The following is a 27,960-nucleotide window of genomic DNA, read 5'->3' on the forward strand; positions in this document are numbered from 1 at the left end:
ATGCAAAATGGTACAGCAATGGTATGTCATACAATGAGCAAGCCATTCCAGGAAGTTTTCTAAATTGGATCAAGTAAGTAAAACTCATCATTTATCAATGACACATTGTAATTCATGTTTTTCTGTATAGTACATACTAATCATAAGATAAGCATTCACACTGAAATAAAATACATCTTGTCTTTGAAAAAAGTACACTATAAATCCCAAAACCCATTTGAAGGTCAATAATAAGAGTACTTAAAATGAACATTTTAACAAAATGCTACTATATTATAAAGTCTATAGTATATACAGAACTTAAAAAAATGCAAAATGATTTTAAAAGAATGGAAACATAATTTGCCATATGTAATTAAGATTCTATGGGGCAGCTAGGTAGCCAAGTGAATAGCGTGCTGGGCCTGAATTCAGGAAGACTCATCTTCCTGAGTTCAAATCTAGCCTCAGACACTTACTAGCCATGTAACCCTGAGCAAGCCACTTTATTCTGTTTGCCTCAGTTTTCTCATCTGTAAAATGAGCTAGAGAAGGAAATGGCAAACCGCTCAAGTATCTCTGCCAAGAAAACCCCAAGTGTGGTCATGAAGAGTCAGACATGACTGAAAAATGACTGAACAACAACAAACAACAACAACAATTAAGATTCTACACAATAAACTATTCTAAAAAGACTAAAGCTAATGGAAGGAACACTGTTAGTTTTTTGGCTCAGATTTTTGTTTTCCATAAAGGGACATTTTTATAATGGTTCTTTAGGTGCCCAATGAATACTGATGATTGACTAAAATTTGAGAAATAGACAATAAGATAAATTTTTAAAATAAAGCTGCCCAAAGAATGATTATTGTCCATTCTGAATGTTGTTACTTCTTTTTACCATTATAAGCATAGATATGTTGCCTATTTATATTCTCTATTTCAATTCCCCCCCATTATTATATAATCCTATCTTCAGTATTCAACTGTGTAAGTTGTTACTAATGGCTAGTAATGACCTCTACAATTCATTTAATCCTTCAGGATCTATCTAGTTTGGTCTGGTTTAGACAAAAGCATTTTTTTTCTTACTACTCAGAAAAAGGCACAAATAATTATGACAAAAAGCTTTCCTTGTGAGACTAAAGCATTTTCCTAATAAGTATGAAAGTATCCATGGAGCAGAAGTCATGTCTTATCCTCTCTGTTTCACACTAATACAGGTCATGAGCCCATATCATCTTGATAATTTTTAACCTGACAGTGTTCCTTTCAAACCTACATTTTATCATACCTACCTCTTCATACTTACAGGACATAAGCAAAAAGCAAGAGACAAAAAAAAGCAGCAATGTTGAAGAGAAAGTGAAAATGACAATTGAAAAACACCACCAAAATTATTGTTAACATCGAGACAATGACAATGTAAATAGATATTTTAGTTAAGAATGGAATCAGACCTCATGCTGATTTAAATTAATCACAAGAAACAAAGGAAAATATGATATCTTTTCAACAGTTAAATCATAAATATCTTCTGGAGGAAAATATCATTTAGTAGTGAAATATTGTAAAAGATTTATTGACAAAAAACCTTTGTTATTTTTGTCAACCAAGATAATAGTTCTCAAACTATAGTTTGATAACAGTTCTCAAAGCAGACCACAAACCAACAACTGAGAGTTTGAGAACTTCTTATCTTGTAAGGAAATTAGCCATGGTAGCATGATTAAGGAATTAGAAATTCTTACATTGGTTTTAATTTCCTTATATTTTTTAAAGCATCGTGTATAGCACAAAACCATCCTTTATGATGTGAAATTCTTATTTTAAGATGAGAATTGGGCATAAATTTAAGATGAAGTAATAAGGAACATTTTGATTATGAGACACATTATTTTTAATTAAAGCAAAATATCCTACTTTTAAATGTATGCATTAGCATTACTCCATGTAATGTTCCATTTAAGCAATATACCCTTTAATAATATTACAAAAACTTACTTGGTTGAAGTCCTTTTGCCTCAAGTATGTAATTGCTTTATTTATTTCCAGATCATTTGCAAGTTCTACATATTGAGAAGCTTTTACTACTTCAACACACCTAAAATGGAAAAGTTAAAGAAATATATATATATATTCACTATATCACTTTTTTAGCCTTAACTCTTTCTAAAATAACTTTTTTCAAAAGATTTTGGGAAGTCGGTTCAAATGCTGGAGATAGTGTTTTCCAGTCAAAGAAGTATTTGCTTTGAAGAGGATCAGTTTACATGCATTCACTTAATAAGTACTTATTAAGCTCCATAAGTCCCATGTAAATTACTTGGGATAAACACTAACTCTGATGTTTCATTTTGTGGCAACAACGGTTATCCCTATGTGTCTCTACTAACAATCAGGCTGATATCTGACCTTGATGAGATGAAACCCAATTGAGCTGGTTTCTCCACCTTTAGGTAGTTGTCTGTTAGCTGAGTACTAAAATTTGTGCCATAAGTGTGTGTTTCATTACTTTCTTTTGTTGTATTTTGAATTCTGTGGCTTTGGATATAACTCTTGAGGAAATGTGCAAAAGCTAGAGTTCTCAAAGAGTGTGCTTCAGTAATGGTTAAAGATATTAAAACAACCATTGGCATGGGGAAGTCAAGCATTTCAAGGACCATTCAAGTCTACAATGTGACAGACAGGATCAGCTGCACCAAAGTGCAAAGGGAAGTACACTCAAAAAATGAAAAATAACTCCAAGATATAACCAATGATTCCCACAAAACAGGATAATTAATCCTCAGAAAATAAGCAAAGACCTTCAGTACAACATGGCAGCCAGCATGGTTGAAACTGACTTCTCAACAGTGGGGAGTAGGCTCCTTGAAGTTGTAAGAACAGTGAGGAACATTAAAAAAGAAGAACATCTTAGAGAGAGTTGCACATCACTGCTAAGACATAGGTGCTATTATTCCCATTTTACAGATGAAGAAACTATTAGTAAGTTAAATAACTTTCTTAGTGTTACCAGCTACTAAGTATCTGATACAAGATTCAAATTGAGGTTTTCCTTACTCCAAGGTCAGCACTGAATTTAAGGTGGATGCAAAATAAGTGCCCCATATGTAAGAGGCCAACTACATGAATCACAGAGGCTAGAGACAGGAGAAGCAGATTTCTGAATGGCCAACAGTCTACTTTGGCTAAAATACAAAATCCATCTAGTCAAGGAGACGAGAAGTCTCTAACAGACTACAAACGTGTTAAGGAAAAAAGAGTAAGAAATGCATGGTGAATTTTTCAACTGAAGTAGATTTGTATTGATAAGTACATTCTAGGACTATAATGAGACAAGGAAAAATAGACCCTCCTAGAAACTTTGGGTAGTGCTACTTAAATAGAATGCCAAATGGATTTTTCTCTGATTTGATCAAGAAAAGTAGATCCTATGGCAAGTCAATTTGAATCCAAAAGATGAAGAGACAGATGAGCATTATATACTTGAATAGTGGTATGTTTACTGCCTTTATTTGGAAATAGGTATGCTCATTTTTAGGCAAGGCAGCTAGGTGGCATAGTGGATAGAGCATTGGAGCTGGAGTCAGAAAGACTCTACTTCCTGAGTTCAAATCTGGCCTCAGACACCTACTAGCTGTGTAAACCTGGGCCAGTCACTTAAGCCTGTTTGCCTCTGTTCCTCATCTGTAAAATGAGCTGGAGAAGGAAATGAAAAACCATTTCACTATCTTTGCCAAGAAAACCCCAAATGAGGTCACAAAGAGTCAGATAAAAGTGAAAAATGTCTAAAGAAATACCAGTTGTTTCTGTTTAATGCTATTCAAACTGATCCATGTATAAATATATTTTGAAAGACTGCTATTAGTAGTATAATTTTCAAGTAACCTCATACTGGAACAAAGCAAAATAAACACATACACATACACATACACACACTCACATATATACATATATTTTTGCTTATTTGCTTATTTTGCAAAAATAAAAAAAATAAATCTTATGATTTTGAATGACTTTAAGTAGTTTTTCAAAGCTGGCCTATTGAGGCATTTCAAAACAGATCATCTGAAAGATGCATATTTTATAGGATAAAGGGAACCTGTAATGCAAACAATATTATCAAGTTAATATTATGAGTTATCTCTGAATTTATAATTTCCTTCCTGATAAGCAGATTTGGAAGTACAACCAAAATAACCTTTTCTGTTTCATCTCAAACAGAAAATGAATCTAGGTTTAACTCTATAAAATACTACTATTTAAAAATCATATTTTAGGGGCAGCTAGATGGCATAGTGGGTAAAGCACCGGCCCTGGATTCAGGAGTACCTGAATTCAAATCTGGCCTCAGACACTTAACACTTACTAGCTGTGTGACCCTGGGCAAGTCACTTAACCCCAATTGCCTCACCAAAACAAACAAACAAACAAACAAATAATATTTTAGGTCAGCTAAGGTAAACTAAGCTCTCTGTTTGGCAAGATAATGTATCTCCAGACAAACAATCATTATATGCTTAAGAGGTTTGGATAATTTATTTAGCTTTTATTAAGTAAACACATTTTTATCCTTTGGATTACTTCAAAAGTTTCTGTTTCCTCTAATTTTGACTCAACACTATTTATCCATATTTACTATGTAATTGCTACAGCAATCACAAAATATCAAGTGAATATGGGATATAATATTTTTATCATTCACAATTCACCTTAAGAAGCAAAAACATAAATATACTCATTTTGGTTGCTACAATGCCTTATTCTATGGATGTAGGTACAATGTAGAAGTCATGTTTCCTAATAATGGAAAGGGACTGAAAATACTGGATACAGAGTTTCAACACACAAGGGAGTACCTGGGATCTAGCCAGAAGTATCACTGCTGTTAGGGGAAACAAGATGGCTCAACATTGGCCAGCACACTGACAGCCCTTCAATTCTATTCCTGTTATTACTAGGGGGAACAGGAAAGGAATGTACCATGAGCATGTGGTCTGTGGTGCTCTCTGACTGCCAGGATGACCTAGAACTGCTTAATATCTGAATCTCCATTTCCTCATCTGGAATATGGGGGTAATCGTGCTTCCTTTAACTTACAGGGTTATTGGAAAAATCAAATATGATAATGTGTTTAAAAGCAATCTGAAAACTATAAAGTTATATAAGTACCAATTTATATAATGACTCAAAGTCAGGTAAACTTGGATTCTTAATTTCCTTCCCTGTCAATAAGAAGTTAAGTGACCATAGGCATATTGTTGTTATTGTTGTTTGTTCTTCATTCTCAGAGGGCCATGACATCAGACTGATGTCATGACCTGCACTAAATTTGATTTAAGTGAGGAAGGGCTGTGCAAGGTCACCAAGCTCACTCTCCCCTCTAGAGCCATTTGGGTCCAGTGGCAAGCAATATATCAGGAAGACTGGAGATGGCCCCAGATGTTTAAGACAATTGGGGTTAAGTGACTTGCCCAGGGTCACAAAGCTAGTAAATGTCTGAGGTGAAATTTGAACTCAGGTCCTTCCAACTTCAGGATCAGCTCTATCTACTGTGCCACCTAGTTGCCCCTATGGGTATATTACCTGATCTCTATAGGCCCTATTTAGCTTTAAAAAAAAATAGGATTGGGTGATATAATATTTAAGTTACTTTCCAGCCCTAAAATTCTATGAGTTTAGATTCCTATACATTAAGTATGGAGTTTGGGTGATACTAATAGTCATTGTGCACAAGTTTTGTCACTATTCAAGGTTTGAATTTCACATTAAGAATGTAAGCTAAGGGGGCTGCTAGGTTGTGCAGTGGATAAAGCACTGGCCCTGGATTCAGTAGGACCTGAGTTCAGATCTGACCTCATACACTTGACACTTACTAGCTGTGTGACCCTGGGCAAGTCACTTAACCCTCACTGCCTTGCAAAAAAAAAAAACCCAAACTAAAAACAAACAAAAAAGAATGTAAGCTAGACATGCAATGAATAGTGAGTGGCCCTGATAGGAAGAACCAAAAGCAACCATGCTTATAAGCATAAGGCCCCAGACATTAAATAATAAATCAAATATTCTAGGTCTCCAATGAGCCAAATCTATTTTTTTTCATGCATATCCTGAAAATTATATATACTCTTTCTTTTTCTTTTTTTTTTTAGCAACAAACATTTATTTTATTTTTTCCAGTTACATGTAAGGGTAGTTTTCAACATTCATTTTCATAAGATTTAGAGTTCTAAATTTTTCTGCCTCCCTCCCTCCCTTTCCTCCACGCTCCACAAGACCACAACCAGGTTATATATGTACAATCCACAAGTGCTCCTTTTGATCAGTTCTTTCTATGGGGGTGGATAGTAAGCTTCCTCATTAGTTCCTTGTGATTGTCGTGGATCATTGCACTGCTGAGAGTAGTTAAGTCATTCACAATTGCTCATTGAACAATATTGCTGTCACTATGCACAGTGTCCTCCCAGCTCTGATCACTTCACTATACATCAGTTCATGAGTCTTTCCAGGTTTTTCTGGGATCATCCTGTTTATCATTTCCTATAGCACAAGACCATTCCTCTACAATCATGTACCACAGCTTCTTCTGTCATTCCTCAATTGATGGACATTCCCTTGATTCTCAATTCTTAGCCACCACAAAGAATTGCTATTTTTTTTTTCGGTGAGGCAATTGGGGTTAAGTGACTTGCCCAGGGTCACACAGCTACTAAGTGTCAAGTGTCTGAGGCCAGATTTAAACTCAGGTACTCCTGACTTCAGGGCCGGTGCTCTACCCACTGTACCACCTAGCTGCCCTATAAATATTTTTTGGTACAAATTTTCCCCCTTTTCTCTTTTTCATGATTACTATTAACTGTTTCCTTTCCATCCTATTCCCTTCCCCATGATATTTATTCTATTATACATCTTCTTTCATCCTATCCCTCTTCAAAAGAGATTTGCTTCTATCTGTCCCCTCCCTCAATTGCCCTTCCTTCTTTTGCCCCTCTCTCTTTATCCCCTTCCCCTCCTATTTTCCCCGAAGGGTTAGAGAGATTACTCCACCCAATTGAGTGTGCATGTTATTCCCTCCTTGAACCAATTCTAATGAGATTGAGGTCTTTGAACCAATTCTGATGAGTGTTAGGCTCATTTATTGCCCAGATTAAATAGATTACTCCACCCAGTTGGGGGTGTGTGTGTGTGTGTGTGTTAGTTCCTCCTAGAGGGAACTCTGATGAGTTTAAGGTCTTTGAGCCTTTTCTGATGAGTGTAAAATTCATTTACTGCAGGGGCAGCTAGGTGGCGCAGTGGATAGAGCAACGGCTCTGGAGTCAGGAGTACCTGAGTTCAAATCCGGCCTCAGACACTTAACACTTACTAGCTGTGTGACCCTGGGTAAGTCACTTAACCCCAACTGCCTCACCAAAAAAAAAAAAATTAACTTACTGCCCTGCTCCTCCCCCATCCCCACTCCATAAGCCTTTTCCTGTTTCTTTCATGTAGGATTTCACCTCTGCCCTTCCCCCTCCCCCAGAGCATTCCCCTCACCCCTCAATTTAATCCTAAAGATGTCATCATGGGGCAGCTAGGTGACACAGTGGACAAAGCATCCACCCTGGACCCAGGGGGATCCCAGCCAAAACCCAGCCTTAGACACAAGACAGTCACTCACTACATGACCCAGGTATGTCCCCCAACTCCAATTTTTTATGGTTTTCTAGGGTCTTATATTTGAAAGTCAAATTTGCCATTTAGTTCAGGTCTTTTCATCACAAATACCTGAAAGTCCTCTTTTTCATTAAAGTCCCATTTTTTCTGCTGAAAGATTATGATCAGTTTTGCTGGGTAGGTGATTCTTGGTTGTAATCCCAATTCCTTTGCCCTCTGGAATATCATATTCCATGCCCTCTGGTCCTTTAATGTAGAAGCTGCTAGATCTTGTGCTATCCTGACTGGGGCTCCACAGTACTTGAATTCTTTCTTTTTGGCAGCTTGCAATATTTTTTCCTCGACCTGGGAGCTCTGGAATTTGGCTATAATATTCCTAGGAGTTTTCCTTTTGGGATCTCTTTCTGGAGGTGATCAGTAGATTCTTTCAATTTCTATTTTAGCTTTTGTTTCTAGAATTTCAGGGCAATTTTCCCTGAGAGTATCTTGGAAGATGATGTCTAAGCTCTTTCCTTGATCATGGTTTTCAGGTAGACCAATAATTTTCAAATTATCTCTCTTGGACCTATTTCCAGGTCAGCAGTTTTTCCCAGAAAATATTTCACATTGCCCTCTATTTTTTTTTATTCATTTGGATTTGCTTTATTGTGTCTTGGTTTCTCATAAAGTCACTGGCTTCCATTTGTTCGATCCTAATTCTTAGGCAATGATTTTCATCAGAGAGCTTTTCCATTTGGCTTTTCAAGCTGTTGACTTTTTTCTCATGTCTTTCCTGCATCACCCTCATTTCTCTTTCCATTTTTTTCCTTTACCTCTCTAACTTTATCTTCAAAGTCCTTTTTGAGCACCTCTATGGCCTGAGACCAATTCATATTTTTCTTGGAAGCTTTAGATATAGGGGCCCTGACATTGACATCTTCCTCTGAGGGTGCAACTTGATCTTTCTTGTCACTAAAGAAACTTTCTATGGTCCTCACCTTTCTCTTTCTGCTCATCTTGCTTTTCTTATACTTGACTTTTAGCTCCTTAAAGTGGGGTACTATTTCCAGGCTGCAGTATCCCAAGCTTAAGAAGTCCCAGGTGGTATTATTTAAGGAGGACCAGGTTCTTCATTTGCCTGGCCTGTTCCCTGGTCCATAGATGACCCCAGGCTAACTTGCTAATCAACTAGCTTTGTGTGTTGTGGTTGTTAGCTCTGATGAGCCTGTGCCCCTCCCCCACCTGGGCCACTGCTACTCAAGCCTGCCTCCTGGTTCCCAGCAGGGATGAAAAACCCAAGTTCTGCCTCAGCACCAGCATAGATCCCTATAGTCTCCCCTCTGCCAAGGGCTCAGCCCTCTCACCAGACTGTGAGCTTAGTTTCAGATGACATTGGCACTTCAGCTGACTCAGAGGCTCTGGGGGTCTCCTTCTCTGGTGAGGCCTTTCTGGGACTGGATCTGTGTCAGGGTAACTGTGGGGTTGGGCTCCACTCCTATATCAGCACAGCAACTCCCTCCTTCTGACCTTCCAAGACGTTCTTGGTTAGAAGATGATTTAAGCACATTCTTCTGTGGGTTTTGCTGCTCCAGGCATTGTCCTATGGCATTATTTGGATGTTTTTTTTGGCAATCCTGTCATGATTTCGAGAGCTCACTGCCTTTCCCCTGCCATTTTGGCTCTACCCCTCAGCTACCCATACTCTTAATATATAATAAAGGCACTGCTGGAAAATGGCCTGTGTGGCTATACTTAGGGAGACTGAAACAATATATAAAATATTTCTTTCTAAACTCTCCAGATATTGAATGTATTAGCTAAATGTTTAAAACTGTGTTTTTAATTTTATGTAATGAAATTTTTAAAAAATATACTTTAAAATGACTAATATGGTAATTTTTTACATAATCATTCATATATAACCCATATGTGATTGCTTAATACCTTAGGGAGGGGAGAGAGGGAAGGAGGGATAAAAATTGGAACTCAAAACTTAAAAAAAAAAAAGCTTTGTAAAGCCCCCCAAAAATGTACTTGTAATATTGAAAGTGTGTGTATGTATAAGATATATCTGTATATAGTAAAACTTTGATATATTACCTAACATTATTTTTCTGCACAGTGCTCCAAGATTTGCAAAGTATTTTACATATATTATTTCATCTGATTATGACACTTTTGACAATTATGACAATAAGCTACAACAGGATTATTCTCATTTTATATTTAGTCGGTAGGCCTGAAGCAATTTCTTACCAATCATATCCTATAGCAAAAGATGTTTCTATTACAGGAGCAATGAGTTTAGCTGCTGTCATGATGTATTTTTCTGCCATGGCTTTCCTGAAAACAAATGAAAAAAATTCCATTTTAACTAGAAAAGTAATTAATATAGGCAAATATATATTATGAAGAGACTAAAATAATGCTGTACAGTAAACAATCAAAATAAATGGAGATGTTTAGTCCAGAGAACAAAATACTTAGGAAACACATTGTCAATGACTTCAACTATCTGAAGGAATGTCATATCTAAGAGGCATTAAACTTAATGTACTTGGCTTTGAAGGCCAGAACATCCACAGTGAAAGTTATACAGGAGCAGATTTTTTGCTCGTTATAAAGAAGATTTTCCACTATTCTAACGCTTACCAGCTGAATAACCCATGGCAAGTCATTTAATCAGTGCCTCAGTTTCTTTATCTTTAAAATGAAGATAATAAAATCTGAATGATCTACTTTAAGGCATTGTTGAAAGAAAAATACTTTTAAAACCTTAAACATCTATAGGAAAATGAGGAATTATAATTAGCAACAATTTTAACAACAAATAGAGTTTTTAGTCAGCCAACAAACATTTATTAAGTGTCTGCTGTGTGCTGGGCATTCTGCTACTCACTGAGGATACAAAGAAAGACAAGTTGTGGCTCTACAGGAGCTCAGTCTAAGGAGGGAGAAAACAGAACAGAGTAAGCTTCATTGTGGGGTGGTGAGTTCTTGAACATTCAAGGTGTTCAAGCAAAGACTTGGTAGGAGGAAGAAAAGGGATGAACAAAACTAAGAATGGATATAAATATTGCTAAGAGATTTGGTTAATGATCTGCAAAGTGCCTCCCCCAAGGGAACTGGGATCCATGTTGTCAAATCATCCAAGTGCATCTACTTGGTCCATCTACATCTCCTATGCCTATGAAATGACCTTTTGCATCAAAGATTTCCCTTCTCCACTCCCTGGGACATGGAAGGAGCTTGTTACTGGGAATGGTTTTATGACCAACATGAGCATAAAACTGGGTGCTGGGCCCTCCTCCGGATATCCAAGGGAAGAAAACAAACCAAAATATTCCTCATATTGAGCATAGCATGTTGAACTATAATTGAACCAGTACACTATTGAGAGGGAAATGATAGTTACTAGTGACATGACAGGAGCTGTGTCCCTGTATCCAGGATGGATTATGCACCATTGGTTTGTCTTTATAAGGGACCACAAATGGAAATAAGAAAAGTAAATGAGAGATGGATGTAGCTGTGTTTCTAGACTAATGCAACAAGTAGAAAGCAAGTTATCTTGGGCATAAACTTTACAACACTATATAAATCCAATACTTTGATGTGCTGAATTTATAAAACAATACATTTAACAAACACAAAATTTTATAAAGTTAATAAAAATTAGACTTTTAAGGATCTGAACTATTAAACATAGAATATTACCTTTCACGCTCCATTTGCCTTAGATGATCATTTTTTATGGCTTCAATCACTAAGTTAGTATGAGGGTCATCCTGAAAAATAAAATTGGAAAAACCCCTCATTACTATTTGGTCATATATGAGTTTTAACCACACTTGCCTATCTAGGTAAATTTGGGATAGAATTCAGACCTGATCTTGGAGAACAACTTAACTTTTCTATACTTCAATTCTTCCTTCAATAAAGTTATTCATGGTAACACAAAGCTATTTAAATTGAAAAAAATTAAAAATGCTCCAAATCACTAATAGAAATACAAATTAAGGCAGCTCTGAAGTTCTACCTGACACCCTTCAGATTGGCAAAGCTGACAAAAAAGGAGAACAACAAACATAGGGGATACTATGAGAAAAGAGCTACATTAATACATTGGTAGTAGAATTGTTTTTATTGATTGGTCTAGCCATTCTGGAAAGCAATTTGGAACAATACCCTCATATTTACTAAACTGTACATACTGTGGGAAAATAACTATTAATAATGAATTTCTTGGGGAACCCAGAGATCACTTTCTTAGTCCTTCCCCCCTCCCCCCAAAGTCTAGTTCTCTTTGAGAAATTTCATCAAATCTCATCTAGGACAAACCCAAGTGAACAAAAGGAATGGAGAGAGATTCTTTTGTCTAGATGAATGAAGGACTAATAGGATTAAGCTATATCTAGATAATGGACTTTGCTTGAGCAACTTGAGTGAAGGTCTTTTGCATTCTTTTCCCTGAAATCATCTGTAGAGTTCATTAAAAAAATTAAAAAAAAATTTTTTTTTAATTTTTAGTGAGGCAATTGGGGTTAAGTGACTTGCCCAGGGTCACACAACTAGTAAGTGTTGAATGTCTGAGGCCGGATTTGAACTCAGGTCCTCCTGAATCCAGGGCCGGTGCTCTATCCACTGCGCCACCCAGCTGCCCCCTGTAGAGTTCATTTTAATGTAGACCACCTTCAAATCATATCAACCAAGGGAACTGAATGATGCTAACCAATTAGCCTTGATCAATGTGTAATGATCTGCTTCTAGCAAAAGAGGATAGGGGCAGCTAGGTGGTGCAGTGGATAGAGCACCGGCCCTGGATTCAGGAGGACCTGAGTTCAAATCCGGCCTCAAAAAAAAAAAAGAGGATAAAAACCCTTGGAAGACGCCACGAAAGGGCTTTTAGGACAGCATGGGTCTTTGTGGGGTCTTCTAGGTCTTTGGGGCCTTTAGGTTTTCTAGGGGCTTTTCTCCTGCTTGTAGTAACTGGCATGCTAAAGCTCTCTCCTGGCTTTCTCCACCCTATAGCCTGAGACCATGAGAAGTTAGGGAGATGTGGCCAATCCTTTACTGGTATAATATTAATAAAACAATAATTATGCTTTACCCAAAACTTGTATATATACCAATAGCAATTAAATTGAAAAAAACACAATACCCTTTAACTTAGCATTACCACTAATATACTCCAAAGAGATCAAAGAAAGAGGAAAAGGACTTATACATATAAAAATATCTGTATTAGTTCTTTTTGTGGTGACAAAGAACTAGAATCTAAGGAGATGCCTAACAGCAAGAACAGCTAAACAAATTAAGGTATATGAATGTAATGGAATATTACTGTGCCATAAGAAATAATGGGGGGGCAGCTAGGTGGCACAGTAGATAAAGCACCGGCCCTGGATTCAGGAGGACCCGAGTTCAAATCCAGCCTCAGACCCTTGACACTTACTAGCTGTGTGACCCTGGGCAAGTCACTTAACCCCCATTGCCCTACAAAAAAACAAAACAAAACAAAACAAAAAAGAAATAATGAGGGGCAGCTAGGTGGTGCAGTGGATAAAGCATCGGCCCTGGATTCAGGAGTTCAAATCCGGCCTCAGACCCTTGACACTTACTAGCAGTGTGACCCTGGGCAAGTCACTTAACCCTCATTGCCCCACCAAAAAAAACCCCAAAAAGGGGGCAGCTAGGTGGCGCAGTGGATAGAGCGCTGGCCCTGGAGTCAGGAGTACCTGAGTTCAAATCCGACCTCAGACACTTAACACTTACTAGCTGTGTGACCCTGGGCAAGTCACTTAACCCCAATTTCCTCACTAAAAAAAAAACCACAAAAACCCCCCCAAAAACCCCAAAGCCCCAAAACCCAAAAAACAAAACAAAAAAAAAGGGGGGGGGATAATGAAAGGGATAGTTTCAAAGAAACCTTGGAAGATTTGTATAAATTGATGTAAACTGAAGTGAGCAGAACCAGGAAAACAATTTTAATAATAATAATAATAATATTTTAAAGAAAAACAATTTTGAAAGACTGATTTTAAAGACAGTCTTTTTAAGGACGCTGATCAACACAGACGACCAGTGGACCAATGATGAAGCATACCATCTACTTCCTGACAAAGAGGCCATAGACTTGGGAGTGCAGAATGAAACATTTTTGGAACATGACCAATGTGGGAATTTGTTTTTCATGGCTGTGTGTATTTGTTACAAGGTTGTTATTTTTTCTTTTTCAGGGATGGGGGAAGTTAAGGAAAGAAAACAAATTTTGGTTAATTAAAATATATATATTTTTAAAAAGGGTCAGGTACACAGAAGGTAAATATGTTCTTGATTGTCTCTCACATGATTTAGGATTTCATACATTATTTATTTACTAACTGAAAGGCAAAAACCCAAAAGTTGATTACATGAAAGCCCTTTTCATACTCACACTTGGTGAAATGTATTTGTCATCTTCATCAATTTCCAATGGAACAGCAATCAATTTTTGGAAAGCTTTCTTCATTTTTTCCCGGTCTCCAACAGCAAAATAACTCAGGATCAAATTGAAGCCTGCCTTCAGATTTGGGGCCATGCTCATTATATGTTCAAATGAATTAATAGCATCTGAGTACTGACCAGTTTTAATAAATGTAACACCAATGTTTTGCATTATTTTAATCCTGAAGAAAAAATACACATGACAATCTTATTAAAATCCAAACTACTGACCTGGCATTTAAGGCTTTTTACATTTTTCCCCCAACCTGTTTCTCCAACCTATCTTTAAAACAATTCTTTACACCAACCACATGATACAACTAAAGTTGTTCTCCAGATAAATACTGAATATTCCCACTGCTCAGACTTCTTTCACGTGGCTGCTCCCTTCTCTTCATTTGATCTTATGCCCTATCCTTCATTTAAGGGCCAGTTCAAGTCCCACCCTCTCCATGAAAGCCTTTCCTGAACACCTCAGGGTTTGGTGACAACCCCAGACTCAACTCCAATGACACTTATTGTCTGCATCACGTATTTGATATTTAGCACATGCTACTGCATATTGTTTTATATCTTATTTATTTAAATGTCCCAACTCTAATTAGATTATAAACTCCTCAACAGCCAGGATTATGCCTCTTTACAGTACCTTTTTTTGAAGGGGAAAGAGAGCAAAAACACATTTTTGGTGCTGTAATTTTTTAAAAATTAAAAAAAAAAAACCGAGGCAGCTAGGTGGCGCAGTGGATAGAGCACCGGCCCTGGAGTCAGGAGTACCTGAGTTCAAATCCGGCCTCAGACACTTAACACTTACTACCTGTGTGACCCTGGGCAAGTCACTTAACCCCAATTGCCTCACTAAAAACAAAACAAAACAAAACAAAAACCCCAAACACACCAGTAAGTAATTCTGGAAAATGTGGAACAATTTGTTATAGGATTCAAGGATGAGAAAAATATCTCATTTCTCTGGCTCATCCTGATTTTGTTTTGTTTTGTTTTTTTGTGGGTTTGTTTTTTTTTTTTTAGTGGGGCAATTGGGGTTAAGTGACTTGCCCAGGGTCACACAGCTTGTAAGTGTTAAGTGTCTGAGGCCAGATTTGAACTCATGTACTACTGACTCCAGGGCCGGTGCTCTATCCACTGCACCACCTAGCTGCCCCTCATCCTGATTAAGGATGCAAAGGAACTAAACTTCAAACATACAAGATACAATGTGTTGTCACATCACATTACTGAACTGATGTTTTGTGCCTTTTTGCACTGAAAGAAACTTGAAATGGAAGTGCAAGAGATACATTTAACCAAAAAGGGAAACTGAATATGTTTCTGAACTCAATTTTAGACTAAAGGTTAAATTTTAAAATGTCCTATCAAATGAATGCATTTGGGGGGGGGCAATGAGGGTTAAGTGACTTGCTCAGGGTCACACAGCTACTAAGTGTCAATTGTCTGAGTCTGGATTTGAACTCAGGTCCTTCTGAATTCTGGGCTGGTGCTTTATCCACTGCACCAACTAGATGCCCCCAAATGAATGCATTTTCACAAGTTTGCCCATTATCAAAAAAAAAGACTGCCAAGTATGCACTATGGGCACAGCACTGACTGCGCTTGAAGTCAGGTAGATCTGAGTTCAAATCTGACCTCAGACACTTGGCTGTGTGACCCTAGGCAAGTCACTTAACCTTTATTTGCCTTAGTTCCTCATCTGTAAAATGGGGACATGCTGGAGAAAGAAATGGGTAACTATTCTAGCCTGTTTGCCAATAAAATCCCATGGAGAAAATCCACAGGGTCACGTAGGGTTGGACACGACTGAACCACAACAATAACATCTACCTGCCAGGTTATTGTGAAGAGAAAATGAGATATTTGTAAAACACCATAAAACTTAAAAGTACCACAAAAATAAACGCTAGTCATTATGATATACTCCAAGAAGCAGACCACAGGGGGTCTCTGTTCAACATGCTAAAGGGCCTCCAGCATGTTCACAAGCACAGATAAGCAGAAATTAAGTGCTAATTATTTGTATCCCCTGCATCTAGCACGGGTCCCTAGACACAGTATGTGCTCAATTAGTATTTGCTGTTTTGATGATGGTTATGATTCTAAATGTATTTTAATGAAAAGATTAAACACATCTAATGTTAGCTCCACCTTCAGAGTGGAGTTTCACTGTGGCCAGAGAAGTTATTACTAAGCAAACACTGGATTGTAATTTTCCTTATATCCCTAGACCCACATTTTATCCATGACTCCTTAAAGAACATGAAAAATTCCACCTTTTCTCATAAAGCTGAGATTGGGGTGACTCCTCCTGCAGCTTTACCCCTAAATTTGCATGGTAGTACCTGAGAAACAGAACTGCTTGTGACTGTTACTTGAGATGTTTAGCAGAGCATGAATAGGTTTAAGTTTTAATGATGAAGCTTCACTATTGGCTACAGAATACATCCTTAACCATGGCCAACAAGCAACCTTGCAAAATTATACCTTGGTCACAAGAATAACTGGTTTGAGATACTAAAAATGAATTATTACAATTCCAAAACAAATGAAAATACTTGTCCTTCCAACAATGAATTAGTAGCCATGTTTATGAAAGACATTAAATTTTATTTTTTAATGTTTCACGGGGCTTGATATGGGGGGTACTGAATAGAGTACTGAGCTTGAAGTCAGGAAGACTTGGATTTGAATCCCACTTCTAGTTGTGTGACCCTGAGCAAGTCACTTAACTTTTCTGGGCCTCAGTCTCCTCATATGTAAAATAGAGATAAAAATATATGTTGTACCTACTTACTGCACAGGGTTGTTGTTAAGACACAAAAGAGCCTTATGTAAAGTGTTTTATAAACTTTATTGGTTTTTTTTGTTTGTTTGTTTTGGGCAGGGCAATGGGGGTTAAGTGACTTGCCCAGGGTCACACAGCTAGTAAGTGTCAAGTGTCTGAGGCCGGATTTGAACTCAGGTACTCCTCAATCCAGGGCCAGTGCTTATCCACTGTGCCACCTAGCCGCCCCGTTTTATAAACTTTAAAACTCAATATAAATATAAGATATTATTATTGTTGTTATGGTACAAACTTACCTCATCTCTTTATGGACACTTGGGATTTGGTCTAGAGCCATTCGATAGAATTTGATGGCTTTGGAATAATTTCTCTGTTTTAAATAAATATTTCCCATGTTTACCTTCAGTCTTCCTAATAAAAAAAATTAAATGAATGAGTGACATTCAATTCTAATTTTCATTTTTTCCATGTTAGCTAAGGTATCACCAGATGATCTTAACTATTACCTTTTCAAGCTTTTCCGTGGACTTAGGCTAAATACAACTTCCAAGTATAAATACTTGGTAGGTTTTAAACATTTTAATCAAATTTACACATTTACATGTTACCATCCATAATAAAATGAGAATTCAGCATAAAGAACAGATATACCTCATTTAAGGGAAAAACTGTGTTTCAAAAAACCAAAACAAAATCTATGAAACAAATCATAATATCTCTAAAGATAGACATGAAAAAAACTGGAAATGTAGCCTCATGAGATATATCAGAAAAATAAATGTAAAAGTAATGGCTCAATGGATGGAGTGCTAGGCTTGGATTCAGGAAGACCTGAGTTCGAATCTAGCCTCAGATATTTACTAGCTATGTAACCTTAGGCAAGTCACATAATCTCTGTTTACTTCTTTTTTTTTTTTTTTTTTGGTGAGGCAATTGGGGTTAAGTGACTTGCCCAGGGTCACGAAGCTAGTAAGTTTCAAGTGTCTCCAGCGGGATTTGAACTTAGGTCCTACTGACTCCAGGGCCGGTACTCTATCCACTGCGCCACCTAGCTGCCCCCTGTTTACTTTTAACCAGTAGAAAAGGAAATGGCAAACCGCTCGAGTTTCTTTGCCAAGAAAACCCCATGGCCAATATGGTCCATGGGATCATGAAGAGGTAGACATGACTAAATGGCTAAACAACAACAGAAAAAAATTTTAAAAATCTAAATAACTTAGCAAATTTTTAATATTAAAGGAATTATTTTCCATTTTTATTGATCCCTCTGCTTTTTTATACCAAATAAATCTCTGTACTAAATCCTCCCTTATCCAAAAAAGAAAAGCTAAACAAAGAAAAACAGTAAAGCAAAACCAGATGACATAGTAAAAAGCTGCCTCTGCCAGTACACAGAACAACATTTTTTCTGTATCACCAGTTGCCCATTTCTCTACTGAGAAGAGGAATGCATAAAAATCATACATTTCTGCTAAAACATTAATAATGCTACTCAGAATTAGTCACAAAATTCAAATACTGAACCAGAAACCATATTCCCTTATTACATTACGAGGAGATACAATCTGTGGTGTTGCTTGGCTATTCATATTTGTAGACCAACAACTGCACTATTGATAGAGCAGCAAAATGGTCAGATATCTGGAAAACAATGTGGAATTATACAAGAAAAGTTACTAAACTTTTATTTCCTTTTACCTAGCAGTCCCGCTTCAGGGCATATACCCCAAAGAGGTGAAACACTTTAAAAAAAAAAAAGGCCTTACATACTAAATATTCACAGAAGGCAGGTCTTTTTGTGTGTGTGAGCAAAAATTTAGAAACAAAGTAAGTACCCATCAACTGGAAAGATGCTGAACAAATTGTGGTATATGAATGTAATGGAATATTTCTGTACCATAAAAAATAACAAATACAGGATTTCAGAGAAACATGGGAATACTTATATGAACTTATTCAGAGTAAAGCAAGCAAAGCCAAAGGAATACACATGTCTACAGTGATATAAATTAAAACAAAGCCAGAAGGTGGCTGAATTAACTCTAAATGATGAAAAAGATTGATAGAGAAGGGGAGATTCCAGATGTAGAATGTTAGATAGTGTAACATAGTCTCCAGGTCAGCTAGTTTTATATACAGTCAATTCTTATCATTCACAGTAGTTGTGTTCTATAAAGTTTCAAACACTGAATTAGTGAATACTGAACTAACATTACTTCTTTGGGAAATACAAGGTTGGGTTCCTTCAAGCGTCTGGTCACCTTAGCACTTTCCAGAGTGACCTCATGTAGAGACTGGAAAATTCCCTCTTCCTTTTTCAGGATGCACCATATTGTTGATTCATTAACATTCAATTCACAGCCAAAAGTAGTATAGTTCATGCCTAAACAAAACTTATTTAACACACATATTTTCTCCATAAGGCACATTATTGCCTTCTTGAGCTTAGGAACACTAGGCAGTTCTTCAGCACAACACTTGAGAGACATTTTAAATATTAACATCACCAACAAAAAGCACAAAAATTTTTTTAAAAAGAAAGTGGCATTAAAATAGACTGTGAAAAGGACACTTGTTTACACACAGTATGAGAATGCTGCCTTGTTCAAGCTCAGCTGGGACCATACACATTGGGTGATTTGAAGTTTCACCATTCTGTGCACTCTGTGAATGACCACAAAAGTGCCTTGAGAATTGTTTTGGGAGTTATAAACAAATTTTAGACACTAGGCAAATTCATAAATATGAATTCTGCAAATAATGAGGATCAACTGTAGCTGTTTCTTTGTTACATGAGAAGATTTTGCGGGGATTGGAATACATTTGGAAATAATTGTTATTAAAAACAAAAAGCATCAATTAAACTTTAAAAAAATAAAAAGAAGACCTGTGTTTATTTCATCTCAGGTTAAAACAGATGAAAAAGTACTAAACTAGGAGTCATAAAAGGATCAGATGAGAAAACTCAGTATTTTTAGCCTAGAGATGACAATGCAGGAGTAAGGTGTAAAGAAAGAAGGGTAACAGGGCAGGGGCCAGAGTCACAGTCTTTAAATATCTGAAGTTTTGTTACAGAGACAAGAGATTAGACTTCTGCTTGACCTCTGAAGGCAGAACCAGGATCAAAAGAAGGACACTTTAAGGGAAGCAGACTTCTAAAAATCAGTGTGGTCCAAAAGTAGACTACCCTGGCCTAAAGGGTAGAGTTCCCTGCACCTGGTGGTTTTCAAAAAAAGGCCGGTTACCATTTCTTGGGTATTTTTAGAGGTAGTTTAAACTTCAATTTAGGGAATGAATTAAATCAGAAGTCAAACACTGCCAAGTGGGGTCAAATCAGATTAAAATGTAATTGGGAAAATTTAACAAAATAAATAAACACACAATAAACCATAGATAACATTAAAATTTAAAGCTAAATAAGTATGTGGCCTCCAGGGATCCTTATATACAGATTAGTGGCTTCTGTTTCTATTTGAGTTTGATATCTCTTCCAAACCAAAGAACCCATGACAATAATTAGTAATGTCAGCATATATTCATTAAAGTTACAAAATTATAAATCATGGACACAAGTGGGATTATTTATTATATCATATATAAACAATTTCAGAAAAAGCTGATCACAATATAAAACTGCCAACATTTTAGAAAGATGTACCTACCTGCATTGCTAAACATTTTATTCTTCACTATAACTTGATATGTGTTTAGTGCTTCAGCATACATTTCATTAGCTGAATACTGACTGGCCAAATTGAAAAGAACCTAAAGAAATTTGTAAAAAGAATAAATATGATAATCATTATTATCTAATAACAAGCCTAGCTACTTATATTAAGGCACCTTTTAAAAATAAGCTAAAATAAAAACTATAGCAAAGTGATTAGGAACAAAAATAAGGAGATAAAGAATGTTTTGCCTTAAAAGTAAAATGGATTTTTAAAAATTCCTTGTTATATTGAATGCCTCTCTGGGAAGAGAGAAGGAAAATGATACAAAGGGAAATGTAAGTGATGTGTAAATAAAAGATACCAATAAAAATTCATTTTTAAAAAGAACTATTAAGTTAATTTACATAAGTGCCCTTGAAAAATCATTATTTTTTAGTTTTCTATTTCTAAATAATATTAGTGCTCATAGCCCACTTATTTCAAAGAAAGTTGTAGAGAATAAATGTCTGCTAAGGATTGTGAAAAAATAAATGAAGTATTAAAGTCAAGTCTTGCTAGTTTGTATTTCTCTAAGTGCCAATTAGGCACAGTCTAGAAATGTGCTACCTCTTCAAAACCTTTGAGGAAGCATTTAAAAATTATTTAAGTCATTAAATAACCATGAATTATGTTTTTAAAGGTCAAAAAGAGCCGATTAAACTATGATCTATTAAAAAATTGTTACAGAAGGCCTAAATGAAAGGAATTTCACAACCATCAGAGATCCCATGCCTCAAGGAACCAAAACGGTCTTTGTTTCCAGAGACTAAAAGATTGGAATTTTTTTTTTTAGTATTTTATTGTTTTTCCAATTACATGTGAAAACCATTTTTAACATTCATTTTTGTAAGATTTTGAGTTCTACATTTTTCTCCCTCCCTCCTGAAACAAGCAAGCGAAAAGATTGAAATCTTAAAATTTATTCCATGTATGTGGTATTTTTCAAGTATGTTTCATCTCTGGCCATATAAGTAGACTATGGAGCTGGCATCAAGTATGAGTTTAGGCCAGTTCCCTGGAGATCCAATCACTACAGTTATCCTATGACATTGCAAGGGTCTCAGAACTCAAAATGATCCCGAGTCTCATGAGGAGCCAGAGGTGGTAGAAGTCCTGCCTTAAAAGAAACTCATATCCATGAAAGATTCCAGGCCTCAGAGAACCAGAGGCACCAGAGGGCTGCACTGAAGGAGATTTGCATCAATCAGAACCTGAGCAGAGACTTCAAAGATTTCTAGCCTCGAAGAATTAACTGCTTCAGAAGGCTCAGGGAACAGGAGCTGAGTGCTTTTTCCACATGTGTTATATTTTCTTCATATCCCTGATCTCTCACCACCTTGGAATAAGGTTATAAGGCTGGTGGAGAAGCATGAGTTTAATCTAGTCAGGGAACTATCCTCTCCAGCACTGGCTGTTTCTTTTCCTCTCAACTCCCACTCCTGCCCTCCTAACAGAGATTTCAGTATAGGCTTTGGTCTCTCCACAAATATACTGACCTCCAATTTCATCAATATCCAACTCTATGGAACCCTAACTCCAATCTCTATCTTCAAGTTCATCTCAGCCACACATAGGGATATTCACATCTTAGGTTTCACCATCACCTGTAACTATGTTATCTCCATGATCTAAATCTAAAATTTCTCTATTATGATAACCTCTTATGCTTCTGCCTATCCCATTGCCTCCCTACTTCTACACTAACCACGTGAATTCCATTCTCACACCATCAAACACCTTCTGTATATCTCTACAGGATGTCTCAGAGACATGTCCAAGACATAACTCCTCTTTCTCCTCATGACCCCATCTCTCTTCCAAACTTTCTGATTTCTTTTGAGAGTACTATCATCCTCCTAATCACCCAGATTGTTAACCTTGGATCCATCCCTAAATTTTTCCTCTCTTTCCCCCCAATCAGTTTTCAAGTCTTGTCAACTCTACCTTGAACACATTCCCATCTGTCCACTTTGCCCTCAGCCTCTATCTTAGTTCAGACCTTCATTACCTCTTATCTGGACTATTGCAATAGTCTCCTGATTGGGTTATTTACTTTTTTTTGGGGGGGGGGGTTATTTACTTTTGACCTCTTCCTGTCCAATAGAGGATTTTCTCTATGTAGCTGTTACATTAATATCCTAAAACAGAGGTCTGGCCAATGTCAATTATTTATAAAAAACAAAAAAGAAAAAGAAAACTTCACTCATTACGATTACCTCTTGCATAAAATACAAACTACTCAGTCTGAAATACAAACCTCTAACAATCTGGTTTTCATTTACCTTTGCAGACTTATTCCATATTATTCCTCTTCATCAATTCTACATTTCAGCCAAACTAACCCACTACCTGTTCTCAAAATTAGGGTCCCATTTAATTTCTTCTTCGCACAGCATGTCCCCCATACCTGGAATGCACTGTCTAGAATGTACTTTCTCTTTACTTCTATCACTTAGAATCTCTAACTTCCTTCAAGGCTCAACTCAGATCCACCTCTTCTATGAAGTCTGATTCCTCCCAATTTATAATATTCTCTCTCTTCTCTAATTGTCTTGTCTTCATCTGTGTACATGTTGCAATCTCCACTCCCACCCTCTACCCCATAGTAAAATGTTAAGTTCCTTGGAGGTAAAGACTTGGGTTTTTGTCTTTGTACTCCTATTGGTTAGCCTAGTGCCTTGTATGTAGGCAAGTAAGCATTTGTTAAATTGAACAGGACACACTATAAGTAACAGATATAAACATAAAGGTGATGTTTTAGTTGCCCCTTCAAATTTTTCTTTCTCAAATTTCTTATGATAAGAAAACTATGTTTAATGGCAGAAAGTAATTTCCAACAATTGTGGACATATTCTTGGAAAAATCTGCTTAGAACAAGAAGTAAGTTGCACCAGTACTCAGGCAGTTCCATGTTTTTTCCACCCCCCATACCACCTATTTTGCTTGACTAGTTTGCAGTGTTTGCCAGACATAGGAACAACTTATATTGTATAGTCTTGTTATTCTGAATCAATATTGTTGATACTTTTTTTTTTTTTTTGGTAAGGCAATTGGAGTTAAGTGACTTGCCCAGAGTCACGCAGCTAGTAAGTGTGTAAAGTGTCTAAGGCCGGATTTGAACTCAGGTCCTCCTGAATCCAGGGCTGGTGTTCTATCCACTTCGCCACCTAGCTGCCCCTAATGTTGTTAATACTTGAAACCAATCTTACAATAATGTTTCAAAACCCCACTATCATCTGACTTGAATTAGACAGTCAGCTCTGATCTAAGCTAACTTGCCTACATAACATTGTTTCATTTAATATTATCTTTTCCACAGAACTGATTAATAAAGTCAGATGGATTATGCCTGTAATGTAATGCATACACAATACAGATAATAATGTAACTTCACAAATATTTCAGTACTTACTGAGTAAGTTAAATCCAAATTGATGTTTTCAGGAGTTGTTACTTGTTCACGTTGTCTCACCAGTACTCTCTCCTTTCTTCCTGCATCTTTTGCTTTTTCTAGGGCCTTAAACGACATGATTTTTAACTGTTTTTGAACTTTTAGCAACATATATATATATATATATATAAAATGACTATTTTATATGGGACTTTTAAAAAGTCAACATTTTTCCTAAAGACCCAAACTCACTAACTTGTAGTTCAAGTCACCAGTTTTTATGAGAAACAAATGTACAGTATGTTTTCTTAAAAACATAAATAATTAAATCTGCAAATATTTTTAAAGCTAAAACAAATTGATGGTGAGTCAGTAGAAGAATAGGACCAACATATGAGAGACGCCCTATTCTGGTACAAAAGCTTTACTGACAACATGAAGACACTGACAAGCATTCCTATCAAATTTCAGGGTGACAGGAAGTTGTAAAGGGTTATTTATATACTGGATTAATGAATCAGCATCCAAAAAGATTTTAACAAGCTAGAATTATGGGCTTAAGCAAACAAAATGAAATTTATTGTGGATAAATGTAATCTACTATATCTGGTTCAAAAAATCAATTGTATAAGCACAGGATAAGGGGAAGGAGACAGCCCTAAATTCGTGTGGAAAAGATTTGGGTTTCTAGTTGACTGAAGGCTTAAAATGAGTACTAGCACTCAAAACAAGGGAGATAATAATATCATTGTATTCTATGATGGTTAGACCAAACTTAGAAAACTTTAATTTTGGGTACTACATTTTAAACTCAAAGATTAACAAATTGAAGCACATCCAGAGAACAGCATCTAGAATCATTAGGAGACTAAAACTGTCATATAGAACGAAAATCTAAAGAAATTAGGGTTGATTGAGAGAAAAGTGGGAAGGGGAGAGGGCCAGGGGGAAGACACAATAATCATTTGTAAATCTGACAGGCTGCCAAATGAAAGAGACATACTTTGTCTGATTCCAGAAAAACCATCAATGGGTAAAAGCTACAAGGAATTGGATTTCTGAGAATCATAGAATTCTAGAAGTAAGGGAGAACTCTGATATCAATCAAAGTCCCTCATTTTGCAGATAAGAAAACAATTTGAGAGAAGTTAAATGACCATACTGATTCTTAATCTTTATATCATCCAATGAATGCTTCTAATTTTAATTGTAAACAAACAACTGAACTTGCTGTCATATTCACAAATTGTTTCTGTAGGAAAGTAATTAAACTATGAAAATCATTTAAATGTTTCCTTAAAACAATAACAAGTCCACAGGCTTTGCAAACTTTATTAGCTGCTCCTATAGCTCATAAAATGATGGCCATTATAAAAGCCAAAAGTAGTAAAAGTAAAAGCAGAAAGAATCCATGTAGACTACTCATAGTTTATACAATAAACAATATCAGTTAAAAAAACAAAAATATTTTAAAGATGCCCTGAGATATAACCAGAAATGAGATAGCAGAGCTGTGGGTGAGATGAGGCAACAGAAACAGAGAAACAAACAGATAGACCAACCAACAAAAGGGCAGCGGTTCCTTTTAGGCTTTAGAAAGCAAGTATTGGGGGCAGCTAGGTGGCACAGTGGATAAAGCACTAGCCCTGAATTCAGGAGGACCTGAGTTCAAATCCAGCCTCAGACACTTGACACTTACTAGCTGTGTGACCCTGGGCAAGTCACTTAACCCCTCATTGCCTTGCAGAAAAAAAAAAGAAAAGAAAAGAAAAGAAAAAAGAAAAAAAGACAGAAAACAAGTATCTAAGGCTCTATGTTCAGTTAGACAATGAAGTACAATTTTTAAAAATGTTTTGACAAATTGGTCAAATTAGTCTTAATATCACAGCCTAAGAAAAAGATTTACAATCAAGTGTAGGAAGTCTAAAGCTTCATTTTAAAGTAAAAGAACAGTATTCTATGGTCTCATAAATTCTATAATCTTAAATCCTATGAGTCAATGAACTTACCAATTTTAAGTCTCCACAACTGTTGGCAATACAGCTTTCTTCTACCAACTCATTTACTTTTTTTTCTAATTGCCTAATCTTTTCTTCTGGACTGAAATTAAATTTTAGAAGCCATTATTTAATGCCTTAAATTACCCCAAATATTAATTAATATTTGATAGATTTTTAACATTATCTTTGAAAAATTAAGAAAACTCCATTACCATTACACAATTTTGTACAATTTATTCTTATTTCAGATCCTGCGACAAATGAAAAAATAGCTACTTATAAACAAAAAAGGTTATATTATTTGATAAGCAGAATTGAAGTCCATGTCATTTGTTAGGAAAAAATTCAAAACACTCATTATCAGAGAGAAGCTGCATGTGAAATTAAATTTATAACTTGATAAAGGAATTTATAGAACTAGGTTACAGAAGTGCAAAACCATAATTTGAAAAGTCCAGAATCAACAATTTAACTGTGATAACTGTGTCATTTTAAAGTCATTCCCTCAAAATAACAAAATTAACTCTTTCCAATGTCATCTTCTTTAAGCAAGATGGACTATTATGGTACCGTACTCTGTATAACAATTCCTAAATGACTGGATTGGAAGATGAACCATTTGGCTCCCTCACTTCATCTGTTGCCAAGGGGACTTTTTCCCCCAAAAGGGCTGTTAGAAGTATAGTTTAATCAATAAAGCAATGTTTTCTGATGAACCTTACAGTTAGGATGTTCAATGTAATTGATTTTCAGGGAGTTGAGGACTATATCATGATGGATAATGGTTACTTTTAAGCTTATTATTGTAAACTTCCTACTGTCCTAAAAATTATTATTCATTTTTCCATGCTACTTGTAGGAAAATTGAAGTATAAAAAATGTAAAAAGATGTTTGAAGACCTTATGAACAATTAGTCTATTCTACAGATGGCCAGAAAAATATAATACTTAAATGAAGATTTAATAACTAGAAGAATTGTCCTTATACCCAGAAGAAACAAAATGTCACTATGTAGAAAACACAATAGGTTCTTCCTTTCTACAGAAACATTTATCATAAGAGGGAAAAATTCATTCTATTTATAGTGCAATCTAAATCTTTCAGGGTTTTAAGTACAGCAATTTTGAAACAATTATGATCTGCTAGATATACAGATTATTAATAACTAAACTTTTAATGCATATCAACTTAAAAAAATTTTTTTACCTTTTTGGCTCTCTCTATAGATTAGCAAAAAAATTAATGTTATAAGAAAGTTGACTTCAATATTAGTTTGACAATCTGAAATGTGTAGGTTATATTTTTACCATTCTTTTTGAGAAATGTTTTTAAAACCAGCATTCATAAAAATTACAATATGTTTTCAAAAATAAAAATATCATCCCTCACACACATGAATATTATTCTTAAGTGGATTTACTATAAGTTCCAATAAACAATACCAATGCTGATTTGAAATGTACCTAAGTAGCTTGTATTTTTAAAAAGCCACTCCAACTAAAACCAATAACAAAACAAACTACATACCTGTCTTCATTTTTGGCTTCTAATGGAGGTGCAGGGCCTCTGGACTGACCAAGAGGGTCAAAAGCAGAACCTGAGGTAAAATTGGAAAATTTGTATTAACTTTAAAATTCATTATGGTGGATCCAACAATGAAGTAGGACTTAGGTCTCCAGAATAACATTACTGGATAATTATTTAATTTTTCTAGTTGCTATATGGATATAAAATTTATAAATAATGTTTTGAATTTCATCATATTTATAAATTATTTTGAGCTCATGGAAAAAAGGAGTCCTTAAAATATAGCATGTATTTTGTGGGCTTTTTAAAAAGTTCAGATATAGCTATAGTAGAATTTTTTTTAAATACTAAGAAAAATGATGAATAACCAACAAGTCTAATTTTTTACAAAGAAAATAAACTCAAATCACCAAATCAGAAGGAAAAAAGGAGAA

At 35.9% G+C, this 27,960-nt stretch overlaps 1 protein-coding gene across 3 annotated transcripts in view; it reads right to left on the reverse strand.

Moving 5' to 3' along the window:
• IFT88 (intraflagellar transport 88) overlaps positions 1 to 27,960 on the reverse strand; it is a 111,085-nt gene that overhangs the window by 72,592 nt on the left and 10,533 nt on the right. For 2 of the 3 annotated variants that reach the window (XM_043991301.1, XM_043991299.1), the window contains 9 exons: positions 27,527 to 27,596; positions 26,008 to 26,098; positions 24,020 to 24,124; positions 20,560 to 20,662; positions 17,194 to 17,308; positions 14,051 to 14,282; positions 11,332 to 11,402; positions 9,871 to 9,957; positions 1,984 to 2,083 (listed from right to left, as the gene is read on the reverse strand). In XM_043991301.1, coding sequence (XP_043847236.1) covers positions 1,984 to 2,083; positions 9,871 to 9,957; positions 11,332 to 11,402; positions 14,051 to 14,282; positions 17,194 to 17,308; positions 20,560 to 20,662; positions 24,020 to 24,124; positions 26,008 to 26,098; positions 27,527 to 27,596 — 974 coding nt within the window. Of the gene's footprint in view, positions 1 to 1,277; positions 1,287 to 1,983; positions 2,084 to 9,870; positions 9,958 to 11,331; positions 11,403 to 14,050; positions 14,283 to 17,193; positions 17,309 to 20,559; positions 20,663 to 24,019; positions 24,125 to 26,007; positions 26,099 to 27,526; positions 27,597 to 27,960 lie in introns of all 3 variants that reach the window. The other variant, XM_043991300.1, reaches the window with a different exon arrangement.

This window comes from Dromiciops gliroides, chromosome 3 (assembly GCF_019393635.1).
Source record: "Dromiciops gliroides isolate mDroGli1 chromosome 3, mDroGli1.pri, whole genome shotgun sequence".
NCBI classification, from domain to species: domain Eukaryota; kingdom Metazoa; phylum Chordata; class Mammalia; order Microbiotheria; family Microbiotheriidae; genus Dromiciops; species Dromiciops gliroides.